Consider the following 15,405-nt stretch of genomic DNA (forward strand, 5'->3'; position numbering starts at 1 on the left):
TAATCATTTATGGACAGAGAGAAATGTTTGTTATAATAAAGTGAATTTGTGACCCAATACGAGCACGTAGACCATTACCTGAACACAAATGAAAATATTTATTACAACATACAGAAATTACAGTAATGTTTTTCCCCAAATTGTACAGATTCACGTAACAAATCTTACAGTAAAGTCAAATTTAAGTGCAAAATGTTTGCTAGCGATAATATATGTACAAAACAGTTTAGCAAAATCCCTTGTTCTTCTACAGCAAACAGTAGCCACATTGGGGTCAAAACAAAAAAAAGCAGTAGTTTTTTTTCCCCCCGTTCCCTTATAACTATGGTACAGTAATAGTACAGCAGGAAGTACATGTGACACAAAGGTCTGATCCATAAAATGAATCAGTGGAAATGTCTGGACATCAGCAGTTTGATCTTCAGGAAAAGACGCGTTACTGGTCAAAAAGCACATTACAGAATGACAGCATGTTAAGACCAGCTTGTTCGAGACGTACACAGCTGCATAGATCAGTGTGTGTTGTGAGGGGGAATGTTGTGTGTGTCGCACGCTCTGGTCATGTGACAGGAGTGGCAGAGGAGATGAGAGTCCAGAGGGAAGCACTGCGAGCCGGGCTTATCAGAGAGCTGCTTACCACACTCCTGGGGGGGGGGGGGGGAGACGCAGATAAGGACAGGAATGCACACAGGAAGTGAGGTCAAACATCAAGGCATTTCATAACACAAGTCAGGATGGAAACGGGGACAAAATGTGCAACAAAGATCACTTACCTCGCAGTGGTAGCACTCAAAGTGATAATCCTTGTTCATAGACACGACCCTGAGGATCTCTTCACTGCCCTGAGACGCAAAACAACACTTTCAATATGCAGTCATTTAACAAAGAAGTGTGAACCACAGCACAGAAATGCTAGATTGTGAAACACTAGTGTGGTTGCCTGAAACCAGTTCCTACTTTTTCAGTGCGTGTAAAAGTTTGCTTAAAAAACGTTTGAAGTTGACAAACACCAACCGACTCGCACACAATGTTTACGGTTAAGTACAAAGACCAGAAAACACCTCCAGCCAACACTTGCAAGTTAAACACAGAAACACTTGTATTTACCTCAGTCGGTAAGATGGGTTGTAAACAGGCCGCGCACTTCGGGGCAAAAGTCCTGCAGAAACGACAGGAGAACGTTTATTTAGTGAAGACACCAGCAGCACAATAACATCTTTGTTACACATTAGAGAGGTCTTTTTCTGCTTTTGGGGTTTTCTCTTCCCTATAGTGTGTTATATAAGTTTGTGTGCATGTCAATGGTCCGAAACGCCTCCATTGGACTCCTTTGTTTACTTCCAGAACATCACCACTTAATACTCTCGATTCTATTGGCTAGCGCACCCACACATTGTAGGTGATAGGCTAAAGGGCGGGACACCTCTCCAATTACAACAGAGCCGGCCAGCTAACCAATCGGAGCAGACTGGGCTCTGGTTTCAGACAGAGGGTGAAAAGAGGGGCTGCAGCACAGGCAGTATGAGAAGAATAAAGAGCTTTTTGAACATTAAAGCATAGAGACACGTCACAGTAGAGACAATACAATATGAACCTGAAAAAGAGCATAATAGGGCCCCTTTAATAAAAGTGTAAAAGTAAAAGTCTCACTTGTTGTAGTCTGCCACGCAGTAGATGTTGCTGTTGTGGTCCACAGTGAAGGGGACCCCATCCAGAGCCTTGGAGCACACCACACAGCGGAAACAGCCGGGGTGGTACGAGTTCCCCAGAGCCTGCAGGATCTGAGCAGGAGAATCCAGATGTGTATTATTCAAATGTGTTATTACAAATCTAACTGGCTGACACTACATGCTATATGTGTATGATTTAGTTTATCAATGTGTTTTTTCTTAGTTCATCGTCCAATTGATCTGACTCAGAATGTCCGATTGCTGCAGTAAAGCTAAAAGAATAAAGTTAATTGTTGTCTTTTGACATTTTCTGACTATTCCCATTTAGCTTTCGAGTCTGTAGCTTGTCCTCGAATGTATACCCTACATTTTGGATGAATTGGCCTTTCTGTATTTTAATTGACACAACTTTCCTTTTTACATTACATATTACTTGTTAGACGCTTTTACCCAAAGCGACTTACATACTCAATACTGTGGGCAATACCCACAGGAGCTGGGGTGAGGTGTCTCAGGGACACAACGACAGACATGCTGACTGCAGTGGGGTTTGAACCTGTGACCATCTGATCCAAACACCAAGGCTCTATCCACTGCACCACACGCCTTTTCAGTTTTGTGTCAGACCAGAAAATATTCAATGTGGTATGTGAAAGTATTATTTTCCTCATATATGTACATTTGAGCTATGAGTTTTGCACCAGCTCGTTTTAGGCCTCAAATGTTTGCAGTTATAAAACTCAAATGTGGTTCAAATGATGCAGAAAACGATGGCTGGATCACACGCTCTCTCTGCAAGCTTTCTATTTATATTACGGGTCTTATGCGGTTCAGATATGGTAAAAACCTTTAAGATAATCACTACAGAGCCATATTTTTGTGTTTATCCAAAAACCAAGGCAAACATTCCTCTGAAGATCATCCGTGGGAACCCGAAGAGGGGCCAACACTGAATTTCTCAATCCTCCAGGGGGGGAAAGGCATTCTGGGAAACATGGGACGCAAGTGTCTAAAAGTTTCACAGGGCAGGGCACATTTTCTTTAAATCTAGCTTAAGTCTTCTTCGTGTAGCATGTTCACACACACACACACACACACAATGCTCACCTGTTCCAGAATGAGATGGCCACACACACTGCACTTCTCCGCATTAGCCTGGAATCCCGAAAACTGTAATTACAACAAAGAGATTAGCGAGAAAAATCAATCCTCTGACTCGGAATATGGGACTGTGTTTGTGTGTGTGTAGGAGGGATGACAAAACACGCCTTGACCTCAACTCTTACCATGTAATCCTCTTTACAGTACACAGAGCCGCTGACATTGTAGAAGTCCTTGTTTCTCAGGGTGCGTCCTGCAGGACAGTTTGGAATAGGTGTCGGTGATGGAAATCAATTTAATCTTTGTTGTGTTTGTGGGCGCGGGGTAGTTGGGGGGGGGGTACTCACCACAGGACACACAGGTGAAGCAGCGTGTGTGATAGAGGCTATCCAGAGCCTGGCAGGCGTTATCCGCGCCGTACACGCCTTTCCCACACTTCACACAGGTTCCTGGCATCAAAAACAGGGGGGGGGGGGGGGGGACAACAAACATTCATTTAGTCAGGGAGTAAATCGCTCAGCGGCTCCTAACACTTGGTTTACGACACATTCCTGGAGGATGTGTCTGAAACCCAACTCCACACAGAGTGTCAACACTTGTAAATCCTCTCGTTCGCACCACCTAGGGGATTTTCACACAGTTAAAAGCCCTCTCCCCATGCCAGCCTGTTTGCTCATCCACTCCACGGTGTTCACGCTCTGTTATTAGAGGGAAACTCCACCGGATCTGACTCTGTGCCAGACTCTTTATTCTGGAGTTTTGCATTGAAGACTTCCCTTTTAAATTGTGACTTTAAAACCCCCCAATTGGAGCCATTTTGGAGATGAAACGTGGTTGCTGCCTGATGTGAGGAGCCGAAACGACCTCAGGGGGGGAGAAGAAGAAGTCAATTACAAACGTGATCGCTTTTTCCTTTAAATTGTTATCCAATGGCAGATAATTGTTTTTACCCCATTTACAGTCAATGAAACAGATGCTTCTTTTCCACAGTCTGACCTCATTTTTAAACACCAACACACCTTTCATCTCTTCAGTTAGCCCAACACAACGTAAATAAGCTTTTCTAGGTCGAAACTAGACAAAGAAAACAACGTAAGGCTCTTACAGTTGACTAACTTCCCTGTGTTTCTCAGTTGAGCCTAAGTACATGTTCAGGGCACTAAATGAAAAGTGGAAAAGTGCTGCGGTGGTCCGAGCTGCAGCCTTTCCCTGTGATCTATTTAGAGATCTGCCTGCGCTTTCCCCCCCTTTCTTCTGTGGCTGAGGGAGTGCCACACAATTTGAGAATTCCTATACTTTTAGTCGGTCCTTTCTGATATTTAGGAACAGGCACAAGTCTCTGCCCAAGCCAAAAAGACGCAAAATCCCAGCTTTAAATGTAATGTGTGTTCATCGGGTTCATCGAGAAAACGTGAGGAATTGGTGACATAGGCTTTTACACATAATGATAAAGATAATTGATCATTTAGGCACTGAAAACTGACTCAAAAAGGCACGAGGCGACATATGTGTGTGTATTCTTTGCAACAGGTGGAACAAAATCATCAACAGAAACGATTTTCAACTTGTTTCCGAACGAAGAATCCCTGAAAAGCTTTATCGTTTCCTACTTTCTAGGTCTACATCTTTCGTTTTTTACTTTCCTTTTAGTGCAATTAAAGCCTCAAACTGCATTATAGGTGTGTGTGTGTGTGTGTGTGTGTGTGTGTGTGTGTGTGTGTGTGTGTGTGTGTGTGTGTGTGTGTGTGTGAGCGTCTGTCTTCACGGCTCACAGCCCCTGACTTCTTCCTAATGGCTGAGAGCAGTACAGTATTGCATGTCCCCTCCGGGCGCACATACCTGAGCAGAAAAACAGGCTGCAGCACACACCCCTGCACACGCCAAGGCAGCATTACACACACCAGGACACACACATGACTCACACACACACACTGTGTTATTGTGGCCTGAAGTCACTCAGGGAAAAACACACCCTGCCACAGAGAAACAATACACACACACAAACACACACACAGATGCTTAGCCCTAACCTTGTGTGACTCAGAGTAATGGTTGGAGCTGTGTTTGGATGGAACCATGTCATTTGTGTGTTGAGTGTAACGGCAGAATTCTGCACTTTTAATAGCCGTGTTGCTACGCTGCGTTAGCCCATGTGCAGCACACTGTTGAAACATCAGCTGGTTTGTGGCCACAGGTGTGAATCTAAATGAGTGAATCCATCTTTTTCCTTTCTTCTCTTCAGCCAATCACCTGCCTGGATCAGTTTCTGAAGTTTCTCCTTTATGTTTGGCGTGCTACAACCCTGCGTGTCCCTGCAGGCTCCCAGGTACCATACACTCTTTCAACTATTAATCTGTCCATCCATCCATACAAGCCTTTCATTTAGAGAGATCTGACACCAGGCGGCGAGGGGGACACTAATAACACACTGAGGGAGGATGCTATGTGATTGGACAATGTGTGTTAAATGCTTCTGATAACCTTCTAATTTCTCCCTTTTCGAAGTGAACCCTGAATATTAAAAGAAAGCATCTCACCAAAGAACTCCTGCCGGCTCTCCACGCCCTCCCTCCCAGCTCCACCTGGCTCCTCCTGAGGTTTGAGGGGCCCCCCCGGCTGAGCAGGGCCCCACCGTGGAGCTGGGTTTGGAAAGAGCCAGGCCCTCCATGAGCCCCCCGCCCGCCAGAGCGTTGTCTCTCAGCAGAAGTCTGGTGAGCTCTTCCTGGTACCGGGTCCCGGGCAGGTCTGAGTACCGGGCCCTGTCCCCCTCTTTGCCCCTCACCTCCGCCTGCTGCTCGACCCACCACTCGGGGCCCGCCTGGAAACACGCCGCACCGGGGCTCCCAACAGCCGGGGGGTAGGAGTGCCGGCTGTCGTACGCCCCCGGACGCATCCCCCCCTCCAGGTACTGGGTCCAGGCCTCCACAGGGGTCACCCCGGACCGTCCTGGACCTCCATACCCCGACGCAGGACCCCCGGGCTGCATGGAGGGGGACTGCTGCTGCGGGGGGAATCCTCCAGAGGCCGAGTAGCGAGAGTCGTAGCCAAGGCTGATGCCGCTGGTCCGGTTGCTGCTGCAGCGACTCCCCATTGGGCTTCCCCCCCCCCCGCCGCTGGCCGTGCTGGAGGCGAAGCTGGACCGGGGGCTGACCAGCAACGACTCCTGCAGGCTGAACGAAGAGCATGGGCTCAGGGTGGGTCCCGGAGGGTAGAAGAACCCCCCTCCCACACCTCCAGGAACATCAGAGGAGCGGTGCGGGGGGTTAGAGAGGGACGCAGGCCTCGGGTTCTCCCACAGTTCGCTGCCCGTGCTCAGGCGTTTGTAGAACAGAGCCTCCTGGAGAGAGAGGCGTTTGTGTCTCTCGGGCTCGGAGAGGTAGCCCGGTTCTGCCAGGCCACCTCTGGGAGCCGAACCATAGCCCATGGAGGCAGGGTACGGCGGGGGGGCGGAGAGAAACCGCTCCTCTCCCAGCCGCCGCCTGACCAGCTGCTGGAGCTCCAGGGAGTAGCGCCGCTGGTTGAGGGACGTTTTGGAGCCGTACGCCCCCAAGATGTCACACTCGGGGCCCAGGCCGGACTCCCTCCTCATGTGGAGGTCCACGCCTTCGCCCAGGTAGCAGGACGCTCTCTGCTGGGGGGAGCGACGCCTCAGTGGAGCCAGTGTGGAGGGGTGCTGCTCGCCATCTTGAGGTATGGAGGAGGAAGTAGGCGGTGGGGAGAGGAGCTGAGAGGGAGGCATACCCATCCCTCCTCCTCCTCCTCCTCCTCCCCCCCCTCCTCCTCCTCTCCCACTTGCAGGAACACATGCGTCGCTTGTGGTTGCAGAGGCAAGCGAGAACTGGCCGGGTCTGGAGGGCGAGGCAGAGATGGGAGCCGGTGGCAGACCGGGGCCCCCTCCACCGCCTCCAGAGCTGCCAGTGTTAGCGTTGCTGTTATTAGAGTTGTTGGCAGAGTCATGCTTTTTTTTTGAACTGTTGAATTTCACACTGCCCGAGTCTGTAAGCTTTAACTTCTCCAGTAACTTGCTGATCGGCCTGTCCATGATGGAGCCTTGTCGTTTTTTCACCTGTCCGGGCACAGTCGCTCTTTAAATTACAGATCAATGTGCTCAAATACAGTGTGGGTAGATAGACAACACAATTATGTTCAAGTAAATCTACAGTTTTCACTACGAAAAATGAAATGGCAGTCTCTTATTCTCACTTAGAAATAAAACAAACTGGCCTTTAAAAGAGGACCCTTATATACACAAACACAATAAATACAAAACAGATAAATAAGACTTTTAAGACATTTCAGGGTTTTACATGACTAACGCCATCTAGTTGGCCCTCATGTGGAAAACCCACAGGCACAGGTAAGAGAATCCATTGGATTACTAGACAATTATTAATAGTTCAAGTCAATCCAGGCAGGAAATAGGAAAAACATACATCCAGGACACTTCGGTGTGACCTATGGTCGCGGAGGGCCTCCTTTGTGGACCCTCATGTGGCTCCACATCTGCATCTTCTCTTTTAGTCAAACTGTGCGAAATAACCTTCAGGAAAGTCGCTTTGATATCTCCAGTGCGGTGAGGGGGTGTCTCTGTTGAATTTTCTTTTCTTTTTTCAAACACAAAGCGCAGAGGTTCAGCGGGATGCACACTTCATGTGGCTCCAGTGTAGACAGGAAAAATAAATCCGTTTGTGCACAGAAAGTCCACTTCTGCCATTCATTTCAGGGCAAAGTGTGCTCGGTAAAAAAATGGTAAATACTATGTTTAACTTAAACTCAGGCAACAGGAAACACACATACGGCTCTAGACATAAAGACCCCTCAGTCCGTCCGTCCATCCGGCTGCTTTTATCATTCCCGTTTTCAGAGCAGAAATCCCGTGGAAAGAGTAGCGGAGAAGTTTGCGGAGAGAGAAGGAAATGAAGGAAACCGGTTACAGTTACATCCCATAGTACCGGAGCTGGACTAAACGACTTGTTTGAGATAAATAAAATCCCTCCCCGTGTGCATTGCTCAGTCGACAACTTTGTTTCTTTCTTTCTTCCCCCTAAATAATTACTTACCTCCCCCTCTTTTTTTGCAAGAGTATCAAGCTGCCTATGGCGTATAGAGATAGTTCCGGTTACATATTTCAAAATAAACTCTTTACTTGCAACCGCTATATATTTTGGAGAACAAGAACATCTTTCTAATCGTGTTACAGTTTCATTTGTTATATTACATAACATATATTAATGCTGTGTATTATCGAGACACTATTTTATAGTATGTACCTCTCAAATGGTTATTTGAGCTCGCAGTTTGAAAGCGTCATTAAACGTTGCTTTTATTTTGAAGGTGGAATCACTGAACAAACGTCCCTTGGCGTAGTATCGCGATGTTGAGCTTGACGCACCACTGCTCCTTTATCAGTCAGCGGCGGCTCGTTTCCCCCACAGCGCCGGAACACCTTTCAACCAGCCATGGTTGTTTCGTCATTCATACGCAAAACTCCCCCAGAGGATGTGCCCGCTCCACCAAGATTTAAAAAAACTCTCTTAAAAATAACATTTAAAAGAAAACATTGGTGTGAATTGTGTAGATTATGTCTAATCTTATGTGCTTTATTAGGCTACTTATTACATGCTTTGAAGGAATGTGTTGATTGGTCTCCTGGAAAATAATTCACAGAAAAGCACTCGTGTGTAAATCATTAATCATGTTATTATGATGGGCCACTTCCATATCCATAAACTTACATTCAAGAAAGTAAATTCAAGGAACCTTGCCTTATTTTCTTAAACAATAAGTCTGTGGAAGTGTTTTACCTTTTTTCTATTACCTCTGTATTTTACTTGATACTTTTTGTCAAGATAGAAATATGAAAATCATACTATTTGATTACTCCAATGCGTTAATTTGTCAATTATATGTATTAGCTTTTATACAAATAACATTTTTTACACAAAACATATGCAATCTTAATAAATATAAGCCAATTTTAAAGATGTGTCTACCCAACATCATATTAAAAAGTTAAAAACTAGTTCCACGACAACCAGCTATAACATTAAAATGCTGTCTATACAAAAATAGTAATAACATTACTATAATATAATAAGTAAAACATATAACCCCATATTATCTTAGTTACTAAGCAGCATTTTACTTGTATAATGGGGTATTTTTTACATTGTGGTATTACTACTACTGTTTTAAACATTTTATATCATTGTTATTCTTCACTACATTTAAATCATTGAAAGAACTGCGTCGTTTAGGCAACGGCACTACTTTATTGTACCACCAGCCTGTGGAATGTGCGGAGGGGCACGGCTGAGTGAGGCAGTTGGTGAATTTTTTCGGCGTGTCTGAGTTCTCCAAGGAGGATTCAGGGTAAACATCCCGCTGCTATTACAGGACTGACCAGCATTACTCAGACCTGGTATCGGCCGGTTTGTGGCAGTTAACGGACACACCAAAACACAACAAACCCTGATCAAGTAGCTTGTGTTTGTCCTGGTGTGTTTAAATAGGCATACCGGCTTTTTTGTGTGCCCTGGAGCCCCTTTCCATGGAGCCTTTCACGGCCCTTGCGGTTGAGCGGAGTCCCTGCAGCAGCCTCTGCAGACTCCTGCCTCACAGCCTGCGAGTGGGAACTTGCCTGAAAAGCTAACAGAGAAATTCTTCTGGGCTTAGCAGCGGAGCACTTCATACAAAAACAATACTTTGAAGAGCTGCGAAAAGCGGCAGGGCTCTGTCTGCATTTCTGCTCCCCCAGTCATGTCTACAGCCCAGAATGCTTCCATGAAGTCCTCTCCTTCATCTGTCTCAATCGTAGCCCATTAGAGTGCATGTGTGTAATTATTTCCTCAAAGGGCAGACATGCAAACACAACATTTAACATTAACACAACTATGATCTGTTTCATTATTTGAATCTGTCAAGATGAAAGTAATTACTTTGAAGTCTATCCGAATTCAAGACAATAAGACATTTGCTTACATTGGCCTTATGTTGTCCTATATAAAATAAGTTATTGAGAGAGGAGTCATTCTTGTTATATCACCCTATGTTTTCTCTTTTTTCTTAATTAAAAAGTTGTAATTGTTTTAAAAACGAGTTTAAAGTAGTTTTCTTTAAGTTGAGAGACCCATTAGAAAAATAATTCTGTAAAAAATAAATGGGCTTTTCAATGTATTGTTTAGGAAACTTTTGTTATGATTGAGCTTCACGTGTAAGCATTTTCTTAACAGAATAATGTAGTTTATCCAAAACCCCAATTAAAGGTTTTAAAGGTGGACATTTAAAAATAAATATTAGTGGTAGTTCTTGACTTTTGGTGCGTCTTTAGCGCCCTCTGGTGGTCATCACAGGAGAGTGCACACAACATGGCGGCCCCCGTGAGGACATTGTGCAGTTCAGGTGAGACAAGACAGAGGTTATTCACTAAATAAGCTGTTTTAAGACCCATTAAAACTTTAAAGTTAAGCGTTGTTGCTGTAAACATATTTGTGTACTCGTCTATACCTGTAATACAGCTTGTTTGTTTGATGAATCGCTGTAAATGCAGTAACGAGCATCGATGCTAACGGTGATGCTAACAGTTCTGTAATGCAAACTCTTTAAGTTAGCAGCATTTATTCAACACGATGTTAATGGCGTTTATGCGAATCCAGAGGTGACTTTAGAGGCTGTTTTGTTTGTGCACTTGTTCTTCAGTGCTGAGGCTCTCCAGCAGGCAGTTCAGCACAACATGTGGAGTCCAGGGCGGAGAGAAATGGAGGAAAGAGTAAGTGTACTGTTGACACTGATGCTGTGTTCCTTACTCATGTGTTGAAGTTTGACTATATCATGATATAGTAATTGCTCAACTAGCCATTTCTACACGAGATATGGGCATGCATAGTCCTATTTAACATTTGTACTTTATGTGGTTTTGTTGTACACTAAATCTGCATCAGAACATACCTTGTTCACAGCAGACATGTTGGTTTGTTATAGTAGGAACAGTACAAGTGTAATTGTTTATATTCAAATGACTGTGATTCATTTAGATGAGCTCGTTACACGTTGCTGCTATTTATTTCTGATAGCTCGCTGTCATGACTTCCTTTCATAGTTATGTGAAAAAATACTATATTATTGTGTGTCCTTTTTTTCTGTGTTTTGTATTAGTCGTTCACATTTTTGTCCTCATTTTACGTTTTAATTTCTCTTACTGTGTTGAATGATTTCTAATTTCATAATGTTTCTTTGCTTGCAGAAATGGAATTTCTAAAAGTGGCTCAGAATACGGCCCTCTGACCGATCTGCCTGATTGGTCGTTCGCAGGTATAGTTAAATTTTTCCTTTTTGTTGTTGTTTTTTTTGCAACAGAGCTCACATAAGGACGCAATTAACAGTGATTCACCCTTTTTGTTTTTGTGTGGAATAATTAAATTGACTTGGCATTTGTTCGTATTCAATTTGGGATATTTAAAGGGGCCCTTTTTATGCTCATTTTCATATTTGTATTGTATGCCTCTACTGTGACTGACATGTTGACATGCTTTCAATGTTCAAAAACACATTACAGGAAAGGAAAAAGCACATCAGGGCCCCTTTAAGCCAATGATGCGTGCATTAGTTAATTATAGAAATGCAACCATTTTGTGATCTACGTCTGGAACATTTTGCACTGTGTTTTCTTGTTTGTTTATCTGGACAGACGGCAGACCAGCGCCTCTACTGAAGGGACAGCTGAGAAGGAAGCAGGAGAGGGAAGTTTTAGCAGTGAGTATCAACACATTTGTCTTTTCTGTAGCATAATATATCTATGTGGTGTTTGGTGCAGTGGGTTGTGTGTTGTAGTTCGGATCAGGGGGTCACAGGTTCAAACCCCACTGCAGTCAGCATGTCGTTGTGTCCCTGAGACACTTCACCCCAAATTGCTCCTGTGGGGATTGCCCACAGTATTGAGTATGTAAGTCGCTTTGGATAAAAGCGTCTAACATGTAATGTAATATCCTATTTATCTATTTATCTTTCTGTGTCAACTACATGCCTTTTGACTCTAACCTTGGTGTTTGTTTCTCACAGCGACGTATCGTGATGCTGAGCTCAGAGGTGGACAAAGGGATTGAGTCGTGGAATGATAAACGGGAAGAAGCCCAAAGAATGGAGGAGCACAAAAAGTCTCTATTACTGAAACCTAAAGGGATGATGTTAATAAAGAACAAATCGAATAGTTAAAAACACATTATCAGCTTGCCACGTCCTTATTCTGAATAATGTCAGTCTGTTGAATATACTCAAGGACTTCCTCATGCTTTACAATTTGTGTTTTTCATGGATTTCTGCAATAAATGTTCTGATTTATACTTTAAATATTACTCTGATCTTTTCTTAGAGTTAATGTCCCTCAGCTTCCACTAGAATGCAGCATTTCTCCTTCCTCTATTCACTTTCCAGGCTCACGCGCCATTTTGTCTGGTGTTTGGATCAGAGGAGTTTTATTGGGCTGGTAGAGGAAGGGAGGAGCAGGGGGGGACATAAAGTCACTCTGATTTAAGACCTTTCTGTATATGATTTTAAAGAGAGAGGGGTTCACACCTTGGCTTGCTGTAGTAACTCAGTGTTATAACTCTAAATACATGACCAATGTGTGATTAATACCACCATGTGAAGCGACTTCAAGTGTATGTGGAGAACCCATAAAAAGAAAATCACCAGAATAATCGACTGTTTTAGTTTCGAGTAGGGCTGCTCGATTATGGCAAAAATCATAATCTCGATTATTTGGGTCAATAATTGATATCACGATTATTAAAAACGATTATCCATTTACTTTTTTACGAGAAAAAATGTTGAACGGTATGTTTTTAACAGTTGATTACTCTGAACTTTAAGTATAATTCAACTGAAAAACCAATAAATGTTTTTATTAAAAAGTAATAATAACAATTAAAAAAATCGTTTTATTTCGATTACGTTGTTTTCGTAATCGTTGCAAGCCATAATCGTAATTGCGATTAAAATATGATTAATTGAGCAGCCCTAGTTTCGAGGCAACATCTTGACCATATTCGCCTTCATAGCATCTTATTTTTACTGGGGCATCTCTACATACACACAGGGGGAAAGTGAATTTTGCATGTGCCGTTCTGCAGCCTGGTGTCTGGAAAGATGATCATCCGGCTGCAGCCAAGTTGGCACAACGTTGCATCCTTTAAAAAGCAATATGTTCTGGTATAAAGTCAAATGTTTGCCTTGGCGAATGCTTAATCAAGCTGTAGAACACACTGTAAAGCAGGAAGCATACATCAGCTGGGAACAATTGAATTTATTTGTCTTTAAAGTGTATTTGGGTAGGGGACTCCTTTTTTAAAACCACACTGGTGACATTTTGCAGTGACTGAGCAGCTGTGCCTTTGTAAAGTAAGCACTCATTTAGTGTGACTTATAAACAGACTATTTACAAAATGAGGTAACCTCCACTCTTGCTTTCTGCTCCCTTCCTCCTGGCTTTTCTCTCTCCCTCCATCTGCCTCTTTCCCTCCTCTCCCTCTTTGTCTTGTTGCAGACTTCAGCAAAGCCCCACTGTAATTAGGGTGCTAGCCGCTGACTTGCAGATTCTTTTCTGTGGAGATGGGAGTTTTTTTCCCCCCTCCTCTTTTTGTCTTAACTTCTTCATACAGTTGACCAAAGGCGCTGACTGTTTGTTGTGTTGGAGAAGTGTTGGCGGACATTGACCAGGCCACAGTGGGTGTTAAAGAAATCTAAAAAAGAGAGGTTAACATGGCGACATTTTCCATTCCCACGCACATCCTCACACCTGCACCATCAAAGACCTCCATCTGCACCCACAGTGAGAAATGTGACTCCTCATTCTAGATTTTTTTTTTTTACATCCTGCTTTTTCTGTGAATGTCTTTTCTCCTCGACAACCTCCCCTCCGACTCCTCCCTTCTCCCCCCTTCCTCTGCTCCTCGTGTTGTTTTGGTTTTTGGGAAATGAGAAGCAGATGTTGCTTATTGTGCAGAAGTCAGCAGTAGTGTGAAGTAATTAAGTACATTTACTCAAGTAGGCTACTGTACTTAAAGGTGGGGTAGGTACGTTTGAAACCGGCTCGAGATACACTTTTGTTATATTCCATGGAATGCTCTTAACATCCCGATAGCAATGAATATTTTAAGTGCTTTGACAAAAAATCCATGACAAATTTCATCTGTGGAAGCCAAAGCACAACCAATCATTTGAGCCGGCCCAGCTAAAATAACTGGATGGCCTACCTGCCTGTCAGCCTGCCATCTGTGCACAAATGTATCTCGTGCCCTCATTGGTCCTGTGCGCGTTCGTGTGTGTTGGAGGAGGGGCTCTGTGAGGAAGTGGCAGGTTTTCTCTGGTTGTGTATTTTCAAATTCTAGCTGGTTTCTCCGAAATTACGGAAATTACCTACCCCGCCTTTAAGTAAAATGTTGATGGACCATTTTTTTCTACTTTGATCTTCTACTCCACTACAATTCAGAGGTGAATAGTGTACTTTTACTCCTCTACATGTATTTCATACCTTTAGTTACTTTGCATATTTTGTTTGATAATGTCAAATATAATCAACACTTAAATCAGACTTTAGTTCCACCTGGAGTAAATTCACAAGCTACCCTGCAGTATACAAAGTCATTCAAACTAGCTGCACCGTTACCAGCTTTGGGAACACTTTAATGATCACTAATTATGATATCATATATATTATTCTGAAATGGACTACTTTTGGTAGCCTACTTTGAGTATATTTTGATGCTAGCCTACTACTTTTCTACTTTTACTTGATTAACATTTTGAATGCAGGACTTTTACTTGTAACAGAGTATTCCTACACTCTGGTACTTCTACTTTTGCTGAAGTACAAGATCTGAGTACTTCTCCCACTTTTTGAAGTCAGCGCTGGATGGATGGAGGGTGGGTGACGTCAGAGGATGAGTGTGAGTGCGTTTAGAGATTAGCTGGTAGTTTCATCCGCAGACCAGAAACAGGGAGGGTTTCCTGGCAGGGGGGGAGGGGGGGAGGATGCTCATCGCCCGGCTGCAGAGTTGGGGGAGTTTGTGGAAGGTCTGATTCAGCAGCTCTGGTCCCAGAGACCGCTTCCTGACCCGAGGGTTTCTGCAGAGAGAGGCACCCTGCAGCAGCCTGAGCGTTGAACTGTGCATGACTGAATGAGAACTGGCTCTGCAGGTATCTGTTTGTTGCTGGTTGGACAGACATGGCTTCTTCTTTGCTTTTAATGCAAACAAATGAATATTATTTGGCAATAAAACAGATTATTTTTAACCCTGTTTTATGTTTGTTAAAATGATTCTTCTTAAGAGGGAGTTTGTTCTGTGGAGATAAAGACCACATTTGAAGTATGCTGAGGATGAAATAGGGGACAAACTTTACTTAAGTACATGAACCAGTAAAACTATTCTTAGCAATATGTAGTACTTAAAAAATCAAACACTCACCACCATGCGGAAACATGTTAGTGCTATATGATAGCATTGTACATAGCATAGCGCTTTCTTTTATATTTTGTTGTTGGTTTTGTACTTTGTTAGAGTTATTTGTAACTAAGTTACCTACAGTTTGTCCAGGGTGACGAAACTGAGGGTTAAGCCCCTTAAAATGATCTGAAAAC

At 43.6% G+C, this 15,405-nt stretch overlaps 2 protein-coding genes across 2 annotated transcripts; one reads left to right on the forward strand and one right to left on the reverse strand.

The window, feature by feature from the left end:
* Window positions 1-74: 74 nt before the first annotated feature.
* On the reverse strand, window positions 75-7,840 carry ajuba (ajuba LIM protein). Its single transcript, XM_034205302.1, is given in 9 exon segments — window positions 75-644; window positions 774-842; window positions 1,108-1,159; window positions 1,651-1,781; window positions 2,778-2,840; window positions 2,957-3,024; window positions 3,119-3,220; window positions 5,309-5,399; window positions 5,401-7,840. Coding segments are annotated over 9 exon segments (2,121 nt in total). The 5' UTR covers window positions 6,814-7,840; the 3' UTR covers window positions 75-512.
* Window positions 7,841-10,042: 2,202 nt separating this feature from the next.
* On the forward strand, window positions 10,043-12,116 carry mrpl52 (mitochondrial ribosomal protein L52). The gene is made up of 5 exons (XM_034205276.1): window positions 10,043-10,172; window positions 10,470-10,539; window positions 11,014-11,081; window positions 11,458-11,522; window positions 11,829-12,116. The coding sequence occupies exons 1-5, from the start codon at window positions 10,139-10,141 to the stop codon at window positions 11,979-11,981; spliced, it is 390 nt and encodes a 129-aa protein (XP_034061167.1). The 5' UTR covers window positions 10,043-10,138; the 3' UTR covers window positions 11,982-12,116.
* The last annotated feature ends 3,289 nt before the right edge of the window (window positions 12,117-15,405 follow it).

This window comes from Gymnodraco acuticeps, unplaced genomic scaffold (assembly GCF_902827175.1).
Source record: "Gymnodraco acuticeps unplaced genomic scaffold, fGymAcu1.1, whole genome shotgun sequence".
NCBI classification, from domain to species: Eukaryota; Metazoa; Chordata; class Actinopteri; order Perciformes; family Bathydraconidae; genus Gymnodraco; species Gymnodraco acuticeps.